The 20148-nt window shown below is 31.0% G+C and overlaps 8 protein-coding genes across 8 annotated transcripts; 4 read left to right on the top strand and 4 right to left on the bottom strand.

Moving 5' to 3' along the window:
* Positions 1–507: 507 nt before the first annotated feature.
* On the bottom strand, positions 508–1815 carry PPL_05139 (integrase zinc binding domain-containing protein; the record flags this gene model as incomplete). Its single annotated transcript, XM_020576035.1, has 2 exons — positions 508–1373; positions 1668–1815. The coding sequence occupies 2 exons, from the start codon at positions 1813–1815 to the stop codon at positions 508–510; spliced, it is 1014 nt and encodes a 337-aa protein (XP_020434024.1).
* A 133-nt stretch (positions 1816–1948) lies between these two features.
* Positions 1949–2836, top strand: PPL_05138 (uncharacterized protein; the record flags this gene model as incomplete). The annotated part of the gene is made up of 1 exon (XM_020576034.1): positions 1949–2836. The coding sequence occupies one exon, from the start codon at positions 1949–1951 to the stop codon at positions 2834–2836; it is 888 nt and encodes a 295-aa protein (XP_020434023.1).
* A 67-nt stretch (positions 2837–2903) lies between these two features.
* Positions 2904–4979, bottom strand: etfdh (NAD(P)/FAD-dependent oxidoreductase; the record flags this gene model as incomplete). The annotated part of the gene is made up of 4 exons (XM_020576033.1): positions 2904–2907; positions 3381–3952; positions 4064–4483; positions 4596–4979. 4 exons carry the CDS (start codon positions 4977–4979, stop codon positions 2904–2906), a joined length of 1380 nt encoding a protein of 459 aa, XP_020434022.1.
* A 727-nt stretch (positions 4980–5706) lies between these two features.
* On the bottom strand, positions 5707–8433 carry I6KA (inositol polyphosphate kinase family protein; the record flags this gene model as incomplete). The annotated part of the gene is made up of 3 exons (XM_020576032.1): positions 5707–6401; positions 6525–7571; positions 8424–8433. 3 exons carry the CDS (start codon positions 8431–8433, stop codon positions 5707–5709), a joined length of 1752 nt encoding a protein of 583 aa, XP_020434021.1.
* Positions 8434–10292: 1859 nt separating this feature from the next.
* Positions 10293–11300, top strand: PPL_05135 (uncharacterized protein; the record flags this gene model as incomplete). The annotated part of the gene is made up of 4 exons (XM_020576031.1): positions 10293–10355; positions 10510–10567; positions 10692–10722; positions 10796–11300. 4 exons carry the CDS (start codon positions 10293–10295, stop codon positions 11298–11300), a joined length of 657 nt encoding a protein of 218 aa, XP_020434020.1.
* Positions 11301–11466: 166 nt separating this feature from the next.
* Positions 11467–12631, bottom strand: adk (adenosine kinase; the record flags this gene model as incomplete). The annotated part of the gene is made up of 2 exons (XM_020576030.1): positions 11467–12361; positions 12561–12631. The coding sequence occupies 2 exons, from the start codon at positions 12629–12631 to the stop codon at positions 11467–11469; spliced, it is 966 nt and encodes a 321-aa protein (XP_020434019.1).
* Positions 12632–14102: 1471 nt separating this feature from the next.
* PPL_05133 (alkaline phosphatase family protein) lies at positions 14103–18090 on the top strand (the record flags this gene model as incomplete). The annotated part of the gene is made up of 7 exons (XM_020576029.1): positions 14103–14906; positions 14983–15419; positions 15546–15728; positions 15815–16000; positions 16218–16472; positions 16552–16839; positions 16938–18090. 7 exons carry the CDS (start codon positions 14103–14105, stop codon positions 18088–18090), a joined length of 3306 nt encoding a protein of 1101 aa, XP_020434018.1.
* A 264-nt stretch (positions 18091–18354) lies between these two features.
* On the top strand, positions 18355–19359 carry PPL_05132 (uncharacterized protein; the record flags this gene model as incomplete). The annotated part of the gene is made up of 3 exons (XM_020576028.1): positions 18355–18685; positions 18880–19064; positions 19165–19359. 3 exons carry the CDS (start codon positions 18355–18357, stop codon positions 19357–19359), a joined length of 711 nt encoding a protein of 236 aa, XP_020434017.1.
* Between the last annotated feature and the right edge of the window lie 789 nt (positions 19360–20148).

The following is a 20148-nucleotide window of genomic DNA, read 5'->3' as shown; positions in this document are numbered from 1 at the left end:
GTGATGAAATTGCTTAATTTTGATTGATTTGAGTGATCACATCACTCATCAATGTTTAATGTTACAAAATGTTCATTGAACAAAAACAAAAAAAAATAGTTATCAAGCAAAAACAAAGAAAGATACTTTTTTTTTCGTTCCAAAAAATTTTCAAGCGTTTGTTTGATCAAAAACAAATTTGGTTCCACAAATAGATCATAATTATCAGACTAGCCTGTACACAAGTTTGTTTGTTTGTTTGTTTGTTTTTTGTTTTTAAAAATATCGGGTAGGTCGTCTTCAACATGACCAGATTTTAATTTGTCTTTTTGTTTGTTCAGATGTTGTTGATGTTTACATCGATTAAGATTAAAATATCTACCAAACTATTGATTGAAGTTAGTTATATTTACTCACTCTAATTCATGAATTATTATAAATTATTTTATTTTTGTGGCAAGAAGAGAAATGCGACAAGAAAACGAATCGTGATGAAATAATACACAGACAGTAGTAGTCGTACCACTACTAATTGTTGATTGTTTTATTTTGTAGTTGTTGGATATCATAGAGTAGAGATTCAATGGTATCTAGTTTTTCGTCGTTTTCTGATGACTTGCTGAGTATGCAATCGAAACTATTGTGTAGCTCGTGAATGGTTTTGTTGATCGAGTCAATGGTATCTATTCTTTTGGCTACCGAATTTTGCATATTATCTTTCAGTTGATTTAAACGACTTCCAATATCGACCATCTTGTCTTTAACTTCTGTAAACTTTGTGTGATCATTGCTACTATCTCTTTCTATTTTTTGTTGTTGTTGTTGTTGTTCTATTACAGTTGATATAGAACCAGTTGCAGAAGATAATGTAGGTGATGAAGATAATGAAGTTGTTGGTGGTGGTGACAATGTCGGTGGTGAAGTTGATCTAAATGGAAGGTTAATCTTTATTTTTAAACTAGGTTGACCATTACCATTCGTACCGCTACTTATACTACTTATATTGTTATTATTACTACTACTACTACGATTATTATTTTTACTATTGTTATTTATATTATCTTGATTATCATTATCATTATCATTATCATTATCATTATCATTATCATTATCTTTTAAAGTATTTCTATCTAAACTTTGAAAATGATTAAATAGATTTGCTTGTATCTCTTCGAGTGTTAAACTCTCGTCATCGATGATGATCATCTCTTGATTTAACGTCGATGATGTTGATGATGATGATGATGATGATGATAACTTTGATTTCTTGGAATCGTTACTGTTACTAGGGCTCGATTCATCTTTTCTCTTTCCATTGATAACTCTACTACAGTATGCACAATTCTTTGCATAGTTTTCAATATCTTTTTTTATATTTGGCCAATAGTATTTATCTAATAATGTTTAAAAAGGTGAGAGTAAGTATTTATGTTTAAAATTTAATAACTCGTTAGCTTAATATTATATATATATATGTATATAATATTATATTTACCAGTTATTGTTTTTCTCATTACATCACCTCTATGATGTCTTGTGGAGCTAGGGGACAGATGGTGCGATTCCAATAACTCTTGGATCTGTGAATGTTTAACAACTAATCTTTTTCCATATTCTTATAGATAGATAGATAGGTAAATATTTAATTATTCATTGTAAAGTTAAAATATGCTTATATTATTTATTACTTTTATTATGTAGATGTAATTCATTGCTTACAACGACAAAGGAATCTTCAAAGTATTTCTGATTTTCAGTTTCTATATATTTCTTGGGTATACTAGCACTTTTACTCTTAAAAAACACTACTAAATCTTTGTACAACACTTCATCCATCTAACCTAAAGAGAGAAGATCTATCTATCCACTAATGATGATTGTGTAATTAAAAAAAGAAAAAAACAAAAAGATGATTGTTATTATTTTTACATTTTAAAATATTTGTTTTTTTTTTTTGATTGATAAGACAATGATATCGATTTCACAACATAGTAGAAGATTAATCTATAGGTTACTAAGTCAACAACCTTCTTGTTATTATAATTATCATTATCATGTTTCTAGTAACAACAATACCACTAGAAACTATTATAGTACAAAGAAACTAAGTGATCTTGATCAAATGGTTTTGTTGGACAACGAAAGATTGAATCAATCTAAGCGTCAACAACAAAATACAAATGATGATGATATCATAATCAATAGTTTTCAATCAAAGGGACTAAATCTAAAGGAATTGATTGAAAATAGTAGGAGTGATAGTCAATTACTAAGTAAATCTCTAAGACAAATAGAAACCAGTTTGGAGACGGAGGAATATGAATATCTTTTCAAAACACTCTCAAAGAATCATAGAATCATAGATTTAGTTTATCTTTTATTTAGATATGATATAGATAATCATGGGATTCGTCAATCTCTCTTTAGAATGTTATTTACATCATTCAATGGTTGTTGTGATCTATTGTCTGATGATCATCAGAATGGTGGTGCAATGTCTGGTCAGAATCTATTGTTGGAATCAATTGAATCTATTGTAAGATTGTCAAAGATCAAAGAGTTCCAAATCGATCTCGATATCTATAATAGTTTACTGGAGATCTATGTCAAGTGTGGAAGAAACGATCTTGTAATACAAACCCTGGAGACTATGAAACTTTCACTGATCAAGCCGACATTCGACACATACATCATCGTAGCTTCATCTCTAAATCAAGAGCAAACCTCTCAACTAATGCAACAAATCAAACCACAATCTTCAAGTTCAAACAAACCTTCAATCAACAGCTATCAACTTTTAAACGATTCATTCGACAAACTCTTGAAAACAATCGAAGATAAAGAAAATGAGAAATAAATAAAGATTAGAGGGAGTTTTAGTTTTAGTTTTAATTTAAATTATTTAATGAGAGAGAGAGAGACAACTAGCTAGTTTGTAAGAAAAAAATGAGGAGGATGTTGATGTTGATGATTACATGTTTTGGTAGTTTGGACCACCAGAACCTTCGGGAACTGTATAGTCAATGTTCTGAGTTGGATCCTTGATGTCGCAGGTCTTGCAGTGTAGACAGTTTTGCGCGTTGATCTGGAGCTTCTTCTTGTCGCTACCGTCTTGCTCGATCCACTCGTAGACACCGGCCGGACAGAAACGACCTTCGGGACCGTCGAATTTATCACGGTTGACCTTCTCGGCCACCGACATGTTGCGTACTTTCAAGTGAGCGGGCTGGTTCTCTTCGTGGTTGGTTCCGGATCGCGACACACTGGTCATCAAGTCAAAGGTGTAGACACCGTCGGGCTTGGGGTAGGCGATCTTTGGACTCTCGCTGGCGGGCTTCAGTGTCTCATTGTCCTTGACGGCGTGCTTCAAGGTGTATGGCAGCTTGCCACGTGTAATATACATCTCGATGGCACCGAAAATAAACCAGGGGATGAATCCCCAGTGGAAAGCCGGTCGGTAGTTTCTCACCTCGTACAAATCCTTCCACACCCAGGAGTCACGCACTTTTTGCGGGTAGCTGGCGATGGTGATTGCACTGGCGTCCTTGTCCTTTTGCAACTCTTCGAACACCGACTCGGCGGCGAGCATACCGGTCTTCATGGCGTTGTGACTTCCCTTGATTTTCGGCACGTTGACAAAGCCGGCCGAGCAACCGACCAGCGCACCACCTGGAACCACCAGATCGGGAATCGACTGGAGACCACCTTCATTGATTGTTCTCGCTCCGTACTGAAGGCAAGTGGCGCCTTCCAGCATTGGCTTCAACAGTGGATGCAGCTTGAATTTCTGGAACTCCTGGTAGGGATTCAAATATGGATTGGTATAGTCCAAACCGATGACCAAACCAATAGCCATCAGATTATCCTCCAAATGATAGGCAAAAGTACCACCATATGTTTTCATATCCAATGGGAATCCAACTGTATGAATTGCCAAACCTGGTTTATGTTTTGATGGATCGATTTGCCATAACTAATTTGTATTTTTTTTTGATGGAAATGTTTGAAAAAGTTGGTTAGTTGTTATTGTTGTTGTTGTTGTTATATTATTGCTATTGTTGTTATTGGCTATTGTTATTTTTACCTCTTTAATACCAAGACCATAAGTTTGTGGTTCACAATTCTTATTTAAATCAAACTTTTTCATTAGTTGTTTGGTGAGAGATCCACGACAACCTTCGGCAAAGAGAGTGCATTTCGCACGCAATTCCATACCACGTGTAAAGTGTGAGGTTGGTTTACCGTCCTTACCGATACCCATATCGCTAGTGGCGATACCGTTGACGTTACCCTTCTCGTCGTAGAGCACCTCAGAGGCAGCGAATCCCGGGTAAATCTCCACACCCAATTCCTCTGCCTGCTGACCCATCCACTTTATGAAATTACCCAAACTGATAATATAGTTACCCTCGTTATGCATGAAACGAGGTGTTGGCAATCTAATCGAGTGATTCTCTGTTAGAACATAGAATTTATCATCTGTAACCGGTGTATTTAATGGTGCCTAAAACAAACATAACAAAACATAACAATAACAATAACAATAACAGTTAGTGTTAACAGCAAACTATTGATATTCAATGTTTGTTATTGCTTCCAATAATACTAATACTTACACCTTTTTCTTTCCAATCTGGAATCAACTCGTTCAATGCAGTTGGCTGGATGACAGCACCAGAGAGAATGTGTGAACCGACTTCAGCACCTTTCTCTACTACACATACACGTAGATCAGTGTTTGCTTGTTGCGCCAATTGCTTCAATCTGATGGCAGCTGACAAACCAGATGGACCAGCACCAACGATGACAACATCGAACTGATCCGATTCTCTCTCACCCAAATCCTGTGATTCACTAGAGTAGAATCTACTTAGCGATGATCCAAATGCTCTCAATCCATTGGATTGTCTGAACAACGATGTTCTAGATGATTGAAAAGTCGAGGAAGTTACAGTGGAACTCAAGAACTTCTTCAATCCTCTATTTGCAAATCCTAACATCTTTTATCTATTAAAATATCCTTTATAAATAAATATATAAAATATATATAGATATAACTGATAATAAAATAAAATAAATCAATAAAACAAAATAAAAAAAAATGAAATAATAGTTGTGTTTATCAGCGAACTTATTGATCATGCATTTTTTTGAAACATCATTAATGAAATTTCAAATTTTTTTTCAAATGTTCCATCGGAATTAACGTGTAATGGGAACAAATAAACTTCCAATTGTGACTCTTTTCAAATACTCAATAATATAAAAAGTAAATACTTTTTACTCTTTTTTTTTTTTTTTGTAAACTAATACAAATATAATATAAAATCTTGAAAGAAATGTACATTTCTTTTGTCAACTTTTTATGTTAGTGTTAAATGTTCATTAAGTTGTCTTGTTCTTCTTGAAACTTTTAATCAATAAATGGTATGTGGAGCAAGAATAAGAATAAAGAAAACAATACTAGATAAATTTATACATAAAATATATCATCTTTTATTATCTATTTTAAATGATGTATACATGTTGATTGGATTTGACTGTTTCGATTTGTTGATTAATTTTAATGTTGATTGGATTTGAATTGATTTGATTTTAATTGTTACAAGTCCTGCTATATACACAAATAGTATATTATATATATGAATATACATCGATCGTATTTTTGATATTGATTTGGTTTGATTTGATTTTGTATGATAATCGTTTGTTGTTTGTCGATCAATATTAATAACCTTCCAGTTGTTGGACAATATGTTGCTTGCTGTGGTGGTGATTGTTGTAGTACAGCGATGATTGTGTTGTTGGTGATTGGTGATGTTGAAGTGATAATGTTTCGACTTTGGATGCTAACCGGCTACCACTGCTGCCGCTGCTGTTGTTGTTACTACTGTCGACAATAATAGAATTGTTATTTTGAGAGGTGATTGTGGGTGAGTTTGTAGTGGAGGAAGATATAGCCAATTTAATGTTGGCCAGTATCTTGACGAGGTTGTCTAAACCAAATATATAACCGTCATCCTCTGACGCTTCGTGCTTGTCGTCAACATTGATGGCGTGAGCGAAATCAATCATCTTGACATCGTTTCTAATGGAAGAAGACGATGACGACGACGACGATGAAGATCTCAATACTGACGATGAAGGTGGTTGCAATCTCTGGTTGATTTCATCCTCATTGTCCGATGAGTCGATCGTCGAGTCTATATCGGAGGACGTGGAAATACAAGAATCTGCATCACTTTCTTCGAGGAGTGAAGGATAGCTAATTTCACCATCATCCAAAGACTGTGATGATGATGTTGAACCTGAAAACATATCTATTGAACTATTACTACTAGACGGTGAACCTTCGTAGATGATCAATAAACTGCTTGAATAAAGTTTAAATGAAAATTGATTATTTTTATCACATAAAGAGTCTAAAAAATATATATATATTTACAAAAAGAGAATAAATGGTTAGTTATGTTAGGTTTTTCTTTATAAAGAAAAATATAATCTCTCTCATTAATTTATAAATTACATTTGATATGATATTTTACCTTTTAAACTTAATAATTTATCTAAAATACAATCAACAAGATAGATTTGTGAGGTGTCTGTTGATGAATGGAAAAAGAAATGATATAATGTAGATTCTAGTGACTCGTCTGTTAATGATCTTCCGTAGAATCTATCATATATAATATTTCCTCCTATGTTATCACTAAATATTTTCATTCCACAAATTCTTATACCCAGTGAGGTCGATGTCGTGCTGGCACAGATCGCACCCTTCTGTCTGGTTCCCACCTTGATATCTACGATACACGGATGGTTGTAACCCTTGGTGAGGTCCTCTAGCAATATATATTGTTGAACGGTGCCGACCGGATGTTTCGGAGCTTTCTTCTTTTGTTTGGACTGGGCAATGAATTTCTGTACGGAAGGCAGCACCACAAGGAAGTCGTGTGACGCTGTGGCTGCGGTGTGATAGCTATCCAATGAGCTGTCTTGCTCAAAGCTACTTCCGAAGCTGCCAAAGCTACTGGTTCTGCTTCGATTACCACTGTTATTGTTGCTGCTGCTGCATTGCGAAGCAAGTGCCGATAGTCGATTGATGTTGATTGGTGAGGTGCTGGTCGTTAGAACAATCTCATTGGTCTCTGGCTGGAAACGATCGATGTTCATCAGTTGAGCATCGTTGTTGGTGGGCTTGCTGCTGGTGGCGGTGTTGGTGTTGTTCAGATCCGAGCAATCATGATTCTTTAGGATGTCAACAACTCCGTGGAATCCGGCGACAAAAGGACGCACAGCTTCATTGAAATAGGCAGCCAAATAGAAATTAAGTTCACGTTGTATTAGTGGTTTACAAATCTTACCATTCACCGAGAGAATGGCGCAGTGACCTCCGACTTGGTTGGAGAACTGTGTAACTGAAGGATCCAATATTAGCTCTTCATCTTTATTGTTGTTGCTGCTGCTGCTACTGATACTACTATTGCTGTCGCTGTCACTGATATTACTGCTGTTGCTGCTGGTACTACTTGACAAACTGGAAATACCTTGATATTTCACCAAATTAAACATATTGCTCCGATATGGATAATCTTGATTTTAAAATGTTTATTGTAGAAATTTAAAATAATAATAATAATAATAAATAGAAGGTTGATAAAAATTGGAGTTATTTAAGATTTAATCTGTTATAATTAAACCCTGTAAAGTAAAAAGAATGTAAAAATAAATTAAAAGATTGTAAATTGTAAAATCTAATAATTATTAACCAATTATAAAGTAAAGCAAAGTAAAGTAAAATAAAAAATAAAGAATTAAAAAAAAAAAAAAAGAAGAATAAAATAAAGTTAGTTTTGTTTTAATTTATTTGTTTTTGTTTTTGTTTTGTTTTTTGCTAAGAAAATTATGTTTTCTCTGTTTTTGATTTTTCTAATAATTATTCAATTTTATTATTATCTATTATATTTATTATTTAATTATGATTATTATTTATATTAATATTTAAAGCTATACAAAAAATGCAATGAAATTAAAAAGAGAAGATATTAATTTGAGGTTTTATACAACAACACAACTAAAAACAAACAAACAAAACAACAAACCAATGGTATTGCTACAAAAAAGTAATAAATATATATATAACAATATAATTTAAAAAGAATAATGTTTGGTTTTTAAGTTTATCATTGAATAATAATGACCACAAATCAACCCAACCCTTAAAATTGCATTAAAGATATGGGGTGAGAAAAAATAAATTAAAAGGTGGTGGGATGTGCTTGCTGGTGTGGGTGATAGATAAAAACAATCATTGATTACCCACTAATAAAAAATTCTGCTGTTAATTTAAAAAAAAAAAAATATAATATTTAAACACAAGTATGAATTGTTGTGTGTGCAAGTGAATTGTGTGTAAGTGGTTGGTCAATCTTAAACACACATACATAATACCATTTCTTTTTAAACAAATAAATATGTCAATATATAAAAATAGATAATAACTTATATAATACAATATCAGTAATTTTTAAACTATAGTTAGTTTGAAGTATAGTATAGTTATAAAAATATAAATGATAAAAAAAAAAAAAATAAACAAATAATTTTTATTTTATTTTATTTATTCTTCTGATTAAAAAAAAGATCTTAATTCCTTTGTTTGCACATTGTATTGTATCTATCTGATGTCTGTCTCATCTAAATATCTTGATTATTGATTATTGTGAGTTGTTCTATCCTTTAATTATAATTGCTTACCAAACAAAATAAATTAAATTTTTAATTAATAATAAAAAAGTAGAAAGTTAATAAAAAAAAAAATAAAAAAAAAAGAGTTAAGATTCTTTGTTAATAAATAATCTGAAATAAATATTGTAGAAATAAATAATGATTTTATGTTGTTGTGTTGATTAATTTTTTTTATTCATTGAATTATGAATACCTCATCTTTATAAAACCAAAACAAAAATCAAAAAACATTGATTTTAAAAAAATAATAAATTAAAAAAAATAGAAAAAACCCTTTCAAGCAAAAGTGTGAAATTCACACAATTATGTGGAAGGTGTGAAAAAAAGTCAATTTCATTTATGTTTGTCAAAATTTTGCTCATTTAAAAAAAAAAAAAAAAAAAAAAAAGTTTTGTGTCATCCAAAAAAGTTAATTATTAGATGATGAGCCTGGTTAAAAGAAATATTAGTTGTCGATATCATATCATATCACTTTGATTTTATTTTGAGAAGCAAAAACAAAAACAAAATTTATAAAATGATTAATTTTTTTTTTTTATCCCTATCTTTTGCATACTACAATGTTTATTAGTTCCTTCAAATCCTAGATCATTTTTCATATAAATCACGTGGTGGTAGTCAAGTTGCAATAAATCCCAGATCTCACTTTTTCAGTGTTAACTTACGAGTAATCATAGAGACAGAGAAAGTCTTAAAGTCAGAGTTATCAAACAAATCGATAGGCTAGACAACCTCAAAGTGTGATATTGTAAGTGGTGTGATTCTAACAGAGTGCAACTATTCATCGCTGCACATATGTCTATAAGCGTTACTGTCATTGGCCGATGACATCACTACTACTACCTACCGACTCCACAGTTATATATTTTCTGCTCTCTATATTTATAGACTATTCATATCTACTTACAAATCCTTGCTGTGTCACAGGAGCATAGCGTATTCAACAAGTTCAATACTAGATCATCAGCTAGTTCAGAGTATGGCGAAGCAAGGCCTTATAGTCAGATGAAATTTCAGGCAACTAGTTGGATTATTCAACATTGAGGAGAAGATCTTTTCAGTTGGGAGTTTATTGTATCTTTTGTTAGGACTAATTCGCATAGTGTAGCAATTAGCGCAAAGATATCTCAAACAACAACTTCAAGTGTACTCAACTTAGCATCATAGCATTCAGAGAACTAGTACCTATTTCAATTTATTCCGATTATAATTAAGGTCAATATAGATTTGTTGGATCTAGGTATACATAAAGGAAAGTATAGAATAAAAAAAAAAAAAAAAAAAAAAAGGAAATTACAAATAAATCATATTTTTTTCTTTATCTCAACCAAATTGGTTTAAATTATAAGTAGAATTAATATACATTTAGTCTATTACAAATTTCAATTGAAATAAGATAAACAAACTTGGGTAATAAGTTGATTTGTCAAGTGAATGGGAAAAATTTAAAATTATTACATTTTTTTTGTTTTTCGCAACTACAAATCGAACCACGAACAATGGTTTCATTTTTCATTTGTAGATTATCAATTAGACTACCGTTATTCGTCTAAACGAAAAAGGAAATGAGTTCATCAAATAGTGCAGTAAAAGAGATCTGTATCGATATCTTACAAAATAACGCAAAGGTATGCATGATATCATGATAATGATGATGACAGCAGTAAACATTGGTGGATGTTCATGTCATTACTTTACATTTCATTATATATATTTCAAATTATTACTTTGGATTGCTTGCTAATCACTATCTACAAACCTTCTATAACTTTTTTCTTTTAGTTTGCTCGTGAGGTTTCAGATTACTTCTCACGTCATAGATTCCAATGTGAAAACTTATGTAGGTAATCGGTACAATATGTTGAAAATTAATAGTGTTATTTATTTATATTTCAAATTTGCTAACATTTATCACTCAATACCGTCTTACTGATTGTGTTTATTGTGGAATCTATTTTATTTAGGTGAAAAGTTAAAGACGTATGTATTGATTTGGTAGTAGAGAAAGATTACTTTTAGATTGAAGTGATATTAATTGGTTTGTTTTTTTATTGAACAACTTTTGTAGTGCCGATCAAGTTACTTTAAATGACATTAGTTCGATTTTATCAAGCATTACAACACCAATTTCAATTCCAGCTTATGGATCAGCATTGAATGGTAGCACTACAGATTCAAAGGTTGCAGCATCAACAACAGTAGCAGCACCAACAGACATCCCAGAGACACCAAAGAAGAGAGCTGCCGCCACCAAGAGACCATCAACAAAGAGAAAGTCAACTGAGCCAGCAAAAGATGAGGAAGAAGCTAAAGCTGCTGCCGAAGAAGAGAAGCCAAAGAGAAAGAGAGCTACCAAGAAGGAAGAAGAAGAGAAAGAAAAGGAGAAAGAAAAAGAAAAGGAAAAAGAGAAAGAAGAAAAGAGAACACCAAGAAAGAAAACAGAGAAAAAAGACGATAAGAAAGATGAAGAAAAAGAGAAGGAAAAGAAAGAAAAGGAAAAAGAGAAGGAAAAGAAAACACCAAAAAAGAAAGCAGTTGCCAAGAGTAGTGATGTTAAATCAGATACCGAATAAAAAAACGAATAAATATAATATAATACCGAGTTGGAATAAATATCAATCAATTTGTTTTTGTGTAGAAATAATTATCACAATGTGTTTTTGTTTTGTTTTAAATAATTATATATATATATTATTAATTTATAAAAGGTTTTAAAAAGTTGGTTGGACAGACTTTTGTTTAGAAGGTGAAATTGCAAACAGCTGGAAGAGTGCAACCATTTTGTTGAATGATTTCGTGGGCAGCATAGTGACCAGATTCGATACACTTGCTCAATTCCTTTCCTTGTGAGTAGGCAGCGACGAAACCACCGCAGAAAGAGTCACCGGCGGCGTTCAAGTCGACGATCTTCTCCTTTGGAAGAGTGATTGGTGAGTATTGGTCGAGCTTACCGTTGGTGTAGACCAAAGTGTTGTTGGCACCCTGAGTGAAAACGACGGTTCTCGAACGCTTTTGGTTGACCTTTTCCCAGGCGGCCAACTTCTCGGCGACGACGGCGAGATCTTCACCCCAACCCATCTTCTTACCGATGCAGGCAGCCTCTGACTCGTTGGCGAAAACAATATCGACGTATGGCAACAAAGCCTTGACACGCTCAAAGAAGAAGTCGACTTCAATCAAGAATGGAGCGGCCAAACCGTAGAGGAAAGCCTTGTTTTGCTCGGCGGCATGTTGGGCGAGCAACATGGCAGACTCCGGTGAGACGGTCATGAAGTAACCGACCATGTAGAAGAGTTGGGCAGACTCGATCGACTTTTGCATCTCTGGGGTTTGGAGGTGGGTGATCTTGAAGTTGTTGGCGGCACCCAAAGCAGTGCACAAGGTACGCTCGTTGTTGTTGATCAAGACGGCACAGGCACCGGTTGGAGTGGCTGCGTCGACAAAGTAGTCGGCAATGACACCGCTCTTCTCATTGGCTTCTCTGAGAATTTGGGCGTTCTTGTCGGAACCGACACAACCGGTATATAAAACAGTTTGCTTCTCTGGCAACATCCATTGAGCGACACGAGCAGTGTTTTGTGCAGCTCCACCTGGAATATAATCAACAGTGTATTTTGCAACAACTTCTTCATAGCTATTGTTGTTATAGTAGTAGTAGTAGTTGTTTTTTGTTATTAATAAGTAAGCAAAAAAGTTTCATTTTGTTTTTTTGTTTTTGTTTCAAAATGTTTGATATCTCAATAGATAGAATAGAATTCTATTGCTATTGATTGATAACATGTTTGGAAGAAGAGAAGATAAGAGAAGAGAATGAGATGATTTCACACACTTACATTGGGAGTTGTTTGTCTTCAGCCAAGATAGCGTTTCCAAGTTTCAAATCGTACTTGTTAAAGAAGTCCATATCAGTGTGTGCGGAGATATCCAACAATGGATTTCCAATGCAAAAGATCTTTGGGTTCGACATTATTACTACTGCTGTTGTTACTAACTACTGTTTTATAAGAGTAAATTTAAAGGTGAAATGAACACTTAATTAGAACTGTCAGCAAAAACGAAAAAAAAGTTTTGTAAAAAAAAAAAATTAAAATTAAAATTAAAAATAAATAAAACTATTGTTAAGATTGATTTTTATTTTACTTTATTACTTTATTAAGTGAAATAATTATTGAAAACAGTAATAGACAAGCAAGAAAACATTGAAATATAAATATATATATTCATATATATAAAAAACTCAAATCTATATATGTATTTATGTTATTTTATCTTAAAACTAAAATAATAACTACATATATTTTGTAATTAATTTTATTTTATTTAGATTTTTAATGAAAAACTGTCTGAACAGTTCATTGTTTGTATAAATCAAATATGTTAATAGTTTATTTTAATAATGATAAATAAAAGAATATTTTTATTAAATTTAGTAATTATTACTAAATTATTAAGATTTATATATGCAACGTCAATACACAATCAATATTATAAAATACAGACAAGGAGATATATTATAAAATTTGAAATTCTTTATTTCAAAAGAAATCGTGGGGGAAAAGTTACTGGTTGAATAAATAAATAAATAAAAAAAAGAAACTGCAAATTTGTTAATATTGTTTTGCGAATTTTGATTATTATTTGTTAAATTTGTTTTGTAGATATTTTTATATATATTTTAGTTAGTCTTTTTTTTTTTTTTTTTTGTTATTAAATTGCTCTAATTTTTCCAAACACTGCAGTCAGACTTTTGAATAAACACACAACAAACAACACGCACAACACAAACATTCACACGATTTTCAATATTATTATTATTATTATTATGTTGTAATATTAACACTACCAAAGTAAAAACTATATAACACTATTATATATAACACTACCACACCATATCTATCATTATTTTTTGATCAATTACATTATATCGAAGTATCAAATTGAATTGTTAGATTAGATTAGTTAGATTGATGTTGTTGGTTGTTGATGATTATTGATTGTTTGATTGATGATTGAGTAGAATTGTCAACAAGTGGTACACAATACAAATAGATAATAGTAGTAAATAGTATAACAAGAGAATAATTAGATTACAAATAAAAGTCTATCATAATTGTTGTGACTTTTGATTATTTGATATCAAATAATTAGTTTAAAGAAAAAGTAACAAAAGATTCAGTGATACTTCGATACGATCGTCTACATCACTTTGGATTTGACATTTGTCATCATCATTTTCAACATCATCAATTCATCCCTCACATTGTTTAGCGAACAGTTCATAACAATAAAAATATAGTTTTTTAGATTTACAAAAGTAGTCAGTTAAAAGTGACTATTCATAATCGAATCAAATCGCATCACATCAAATCTAAAAAATGTTGAATAACAGTAATAGTAACAATAACAACCATTCATATGATTATAATGGTAACAACAACAGCAACAGTAGTAGTGGTGGTAATGGTACAAACAATAACAATATCAACAATAGTAACAGTATTAATAATGGAGATGGCTATGAGATGAACGATTTCGAAGCCAGTCGGAATCCATTCTTTTTTTCAGGTGGCGAGTTCTCGCCAACCTATTCATCGAGCATTCTCGACGACTACGACGACGAGGAAGAAGACAAAGAGGATCATTCGTTCATCGAGGTGGAATTCCTTCGATCACCGTCGTCGCGCAAGTCATCGACGATCACCTATCTCCTAAACAAACTCTCTCAGAAACGTGTGCGAATGGCACTCTACACGCTGCTGATCATGCTCGTCGTGTTTGTCATCTTTTTCAGTGTCTTCTTTGTACTGAGGAGTCACATCAAGGACAACAACGATAATCACGTAAAACCACCCATCTACAATACACCGAGAGTCAATCCCACCATTGTCATCTCGATCGATGGTTTCCGGTACGACTATCTCGAGTGGGGACTGACACCGAACATCATGTCGCTTTACACCGGCGACGATGCCGGCGTCAGGGCGGACTACATGACACCGCAGTTCCCATCGAAAACATTCCCCAATCACTACTCAATAGCAACCGGACTCTACCCAGAGAATCACGGTATCGTATCGAACACCTTCTACGACCCGGTCCTCAACGAAACTTTTTCACGTAGTTTGACCGACAAAAAATGGTGGTGGGGTGAACCAATTTGGGAATCTGCATCAAAATCGGTAAGCAATAACTAACGATTGTTTTAATTGTGTTACCAATTGTAAAGTTACTAATATTCTTTTTCTTTTCTTTTAGAATTTGAATGCATCTTGTTATTTCTGGCCAGGTTGCGCTGCTTATGTACCGCAATACAATGTCAGTCCTTTCAAGCCGACACCGGCCAGTACGGTTCTGGCGCAGGTGCTGAGTTGGCAGTTGAATCAAAAGCCAAATCTAACGATGGCATATCTATACGATGTAGATAATGCTGCACATCAGACAAAGGGTGGAGTCAAATCGCTCGTTGTCAACAATACGATTGTCGAGGTCGACAATGCCATTGGAACACTACTACAAGGTCTAAAAGACAATGGACTATACGAAACTACCAACATTATCATTCTATCCGATCATGGAATGACAAACATCATCGAAACAGTCGATGTTACTCAATATATCGATATGACCGCTACCTATGTACCTGACACTACACCAATCCTCTCTGTCTATGAGAATCAAGTTGGAGGACCACAGTAAGTAATCGACATAACAAAACATAACAATATTGCTACGTTTAAATAGTTATCACACTTTACTAACTCTATAATTCATCTCTACTCAAAAAAAAAAAAAAGAGCTATTATCGATACATATAATAGATTGAAAGAAGCTAATCTACCACATTTGAATGTTTATCTTAAAGATGAAATACCAGATGCCTATAGATATAATAGTACAACTAGAATTGCACCTTTGATTGCCGTTGTCGATGAAGGCTATCAAATTATTTTAGATGGTTCTAAATCATATGTTGATTATGGTGAACATGGTTATAATAATACGTATGTATCTAAACAAATCAAATTATTATATTTATATTAAAATAATAATCAATTATATATTTATTAATATTCAACTGTTTTTATAGACTTGTAGATATGAGAGCGATATTCGTTGCACACGGACCAAATATAGTGAATGGTAAAAAGAATTTCAATATGCCAAATACAGAGGTATACAATTTCATTGCACAACTAATGAATGTTACCAAACCGGCACCAAACAACGGAACAAGCTTCCTTGTCGATCTCATTTACAAACCAAACAAACCATAGTAAAGTAATTACATTATAAAACTACCATTACCATTACCCTACGTAAACAATATAATAAATAATAATATTACAAATTTTGTACCAATTTTAAAACAAAAAAATATATTATAATATTTGTTTTTTTTTGTCTTCATTCGTTTTTTCAATGCACAACAAGGTGGTGATCATGATGGACAATCTAAGATCTTCAACAAATGAAATTAAATATATTTTAAGTTTATCAGATAATGATGATACAAAAATAAATCTATTCAATTGTAATATCAATTATTTAGATCACATTGTCAAACAACAACAACAACAACAATATAGAGATCAATCTACTACTTCTATATCATATCTTCCTTGGTATATTGACAATAGATACTCTCTATTCAAATTGAAATTCGATAATCAATCATTCAAAGAGATACTTGATTTATTAAAATCTAATAATAATAATAATACTCTACCTATTGATATCAATCAATTGTATGTATTATTATTTAAGTACTATTATTGTCTTTCTATAAAGAACTTAAATACTAACTAAAGCTTTGATTAATTTTAGATATACACCACAATTCTCATTCTTTCTATCAAATAATGATTCATCACTCTTCTCTAATGATAATAATAATAACAATGATATCACCTATCAAATAAAAACGATAACGTCAATAGATAATGTAATCAATCAAAGACTGAGGTTGAACAACCGTTACAGTGGCGTTTGTGCTCACTCTAAAGCTAATCTTTTGACAATCACCAATCAACTTGAAATACCTCTAAAATTAAAGTTTGAATCAAATATTAAAGATATTCAATGGAATCATAATAACTATCAATGTTTATTAATGTAAGCATAATCGTTAATATATATAACATCTAAAAATTTTGTTATTATACTATACTAATTAGAATATTATTTTTTACTAAACCTCATTATATATATAGTATTACTAGAAATCAAATTAAAGTAATTGAATGGATAGACATCACTCTGAATATAAATAACTATAAGATTGTAGAGTACAAAGTTGATAATAGTGATAATAATAATGATACTACAATTAATTCAGATACCTATTCCTTTTCAACAATACAATGGTGTAGCAATGACTATTTTATAGTTACAGATGATATAAATATATTTATAAATAACAACAACAATAATAATGATAACATATCATTAGATTCTTTATCATTATCTAAAAGTAATAATAATAATAATAATAATAATAAAAGCTTAATATCAATATTAAAAGAGAATAATAATGAAGATAATAACAATAATATTACAACAATACCAAATTTTAATCGTCAATCTCAAACATCACTAATTAGTTCAATGTTTATGATACCCAATGATACTCAAAATCAACAACCACAACAATTAAATATAATAAATAATAATAATAGTAATGAAGATGATAAAGATAATGATAATCCAAAAAAAGAACAAGAACAACAACAACAACAACAACAATCATTAAAATCTAAACTTTATATATTTAGACATAGTAACAGTGATAATAATAATAATAATTTATCATTACAAACAGAATTGGTATCTGACTATAAAGTGATTGATTTAATAACATTTGATGTAAAGACTTCTACACTTGCAATAGCATCCAATCAATCAAATCAGATATCATTATATTCTTTTGCTTGTGCCAATGTAAACAATAACAATAATAATCTAATAACTTTTCAATCGACAATAACTATCAACGATAGCAATGAACTACCAAAACAACAAACAACATCTTCTTCCACCTCTCCAATACGTATTAAAGGTATACAATCCAATGATAACGGTATTATATTTATATTACGAGCAATTAAGGCTGAATCGAACTACAACAAACCAAATATATCTATTTCCTCTTCTCTAAAATCAGATTATAAAGATTTATCACTTTTATCACTTTCACTATTAAATAATAATAATAATAATCAAAATAATAATAATATAAATAACTATGAACTTTTAACAAAAATATTTGCAAAACTTGAAAAAATAGAAATATTAATTAATGATCAATCATCGCGAATTGATCGGATCGAATCAAAATTATCGACATTGGACAACCTGAAAAAATAAGCAATCATGAAATCCGCGCCTTTTTTGCAATAGCACAAATTTAAATAAAGGATTTTTTTTTTGTAATTTTTTTTTTTTTTTTTTTATCAAATGTGGTTTGCATATTAACGGTAAAAAAAACCAATTTTTCATCTTCACATTATTTTTATCAAATCTTATCCCTATATATATCTTTATTACTATATTTATTTAATTTAAATTTTCTCAAAAAAAATAAAAATTATTATTTTAATTTTTTAAATATATTTACAATTTACAAAAACAATGAACTCATATAAAGAAAATATTTTAAATGCTTCAGAGCTAAATAGTCATGCAGGTGGAATTCAAGATTTAAAGAGACAACCACTTCAGCCTGTTAAGCAACAAAAGACACAGGTTTTGACACCACCAAACAACAACTCATCGTCACAGAAATCAGTCCTACAACCACAACAAGTCAGTAACAATGGACCAAGTCAACTACAACAATCACAAGGAAGAAGAATCGTAGAGTTGGAAAAGAAGTTGAAAGAATTTGAAGAGATGATGAAGAACCTACAGATTGAAAATGATCAACTGCATGCCCAAGTTTCATTCCATGATCAATCAAGAGGTAAGTTTGACTTTTTTTTTTTTTTTTTTTTCCCATTGATCAATTTTTTTTTTTGCAATGCATTTTTGATTTTTTTAATTTTTTTTTAATTTCTTTTAAATTATAATAAAATATTAACTAACTCGATCATATTGATTGAAATTCACTAAAACTCAAATCATTTGTTTGTTTTGTCTTTTATAACCAACAAACAGCAAACGTTTTGATCAACAATAACAGATTAAGATTGGTACACCGTTTGCGCGAGGAAAATCAAATGTTGCACGACCAGGTGGAGGCACTCGAGGAAATGGTAGAGCAATCAACTCACGTTGATCCATTGGTAACCAAACAAAACGGTATCAGAGCTAGAAAGATCCAACAGTTAACTAAAGAAAATGTATGTTTTCTAAAAGAAAAGAAAAAACAAATAATTGCTTTTGATAAGTTATTAAAATATTAATCTATTTTCCTAAATTTAATAATAACTATAACTATAGGCTGAATTAAATGATAAATTACAACAAGCAAATGAAACAATTAGAACTTTAAATTCACAACAACAACAAAGACAACCAACTTCACTTTCAACATCAACAACACAAAATATCAATTACTCACACAACAGAAATTTAACAACATCCAGGGAATCCAACTATGGAATGGAGGAACACCATTTACCAGGAGAATGTTAATTTTCCAATGACCAATCTTTTTAATTTTTTTTGAGACTATCCTTTCTAAATATATATTAATATTAAATAGTGTTTTTAATTAATATATATTAAACAATAATTTTTTCCAACTGTCTACGACACTTTGTATAATAAATAAAATTAAATGTTAAATTATAATAAGTTACAAATGTTTTATAATTTTAATTTAAAATAAAAAAATGTTTATTTTTTCCAAGAAATGGAGAGAAAAAAAATTGCTCACTTTCAAAAAAAACATTGAAAATGTTTATTAATGATAAAATTTTGAAAAGATGAACTGACTGATTAATTCGTTTGGTACTGGAATTTCTTAGATTTGAACCATAGTGTATTTTGTTAATTTATCACCTATGAATGCTGATCAGGGTTAATAAATTCAATGAAGTATTGCAACAAATTGTTTGTTTAAAAAAATATTAATATTTTTTTATACAACTTGAATAGCTAATGTATTATTTTTATTACATTCACTTACCTAAGTTAATCACATGGTTCAAACATAAAATATGACCACCTGATTTTCGAATCCATAGTCTTGAAATAATCTTTCAGTTGTAAAACTTGATCATTATATCTTTGTATTATACGATTTTTAATCGTATCTCCACCGTATGAGTGTTTTTTATCCATAACAAATTTAGTTGATCAACTAAATTTGTCTCCTATAAAAGCTTTTATTGCTAATAATGAAGAGTTAGTAAATTCAATAAAGTGTTGCAACACATTGTTTTATTATTTAAGAAAAATAAATATTAAAATATTAACAAC

The sequence above is a fragment of the Heterostelium album genome (genome assembly GCF_000004825.1).
Source record: "Heterostelium album PN500 unplaced genomic scaffold PPL_scaffold5, whole genome shotgun sequence".
In the NCBI taxonomy this organism is placed as follows: Eukaryota; Evosea; class Eumycetozoa; order Acytosteliales; family Acytosteliaceae; genus Heterostelium; species Heterostelium album.
Note: the sequence above shows the minus strand (reverse complement) of the source record. Positions and strands in the feature narration are given on the sequence as shown.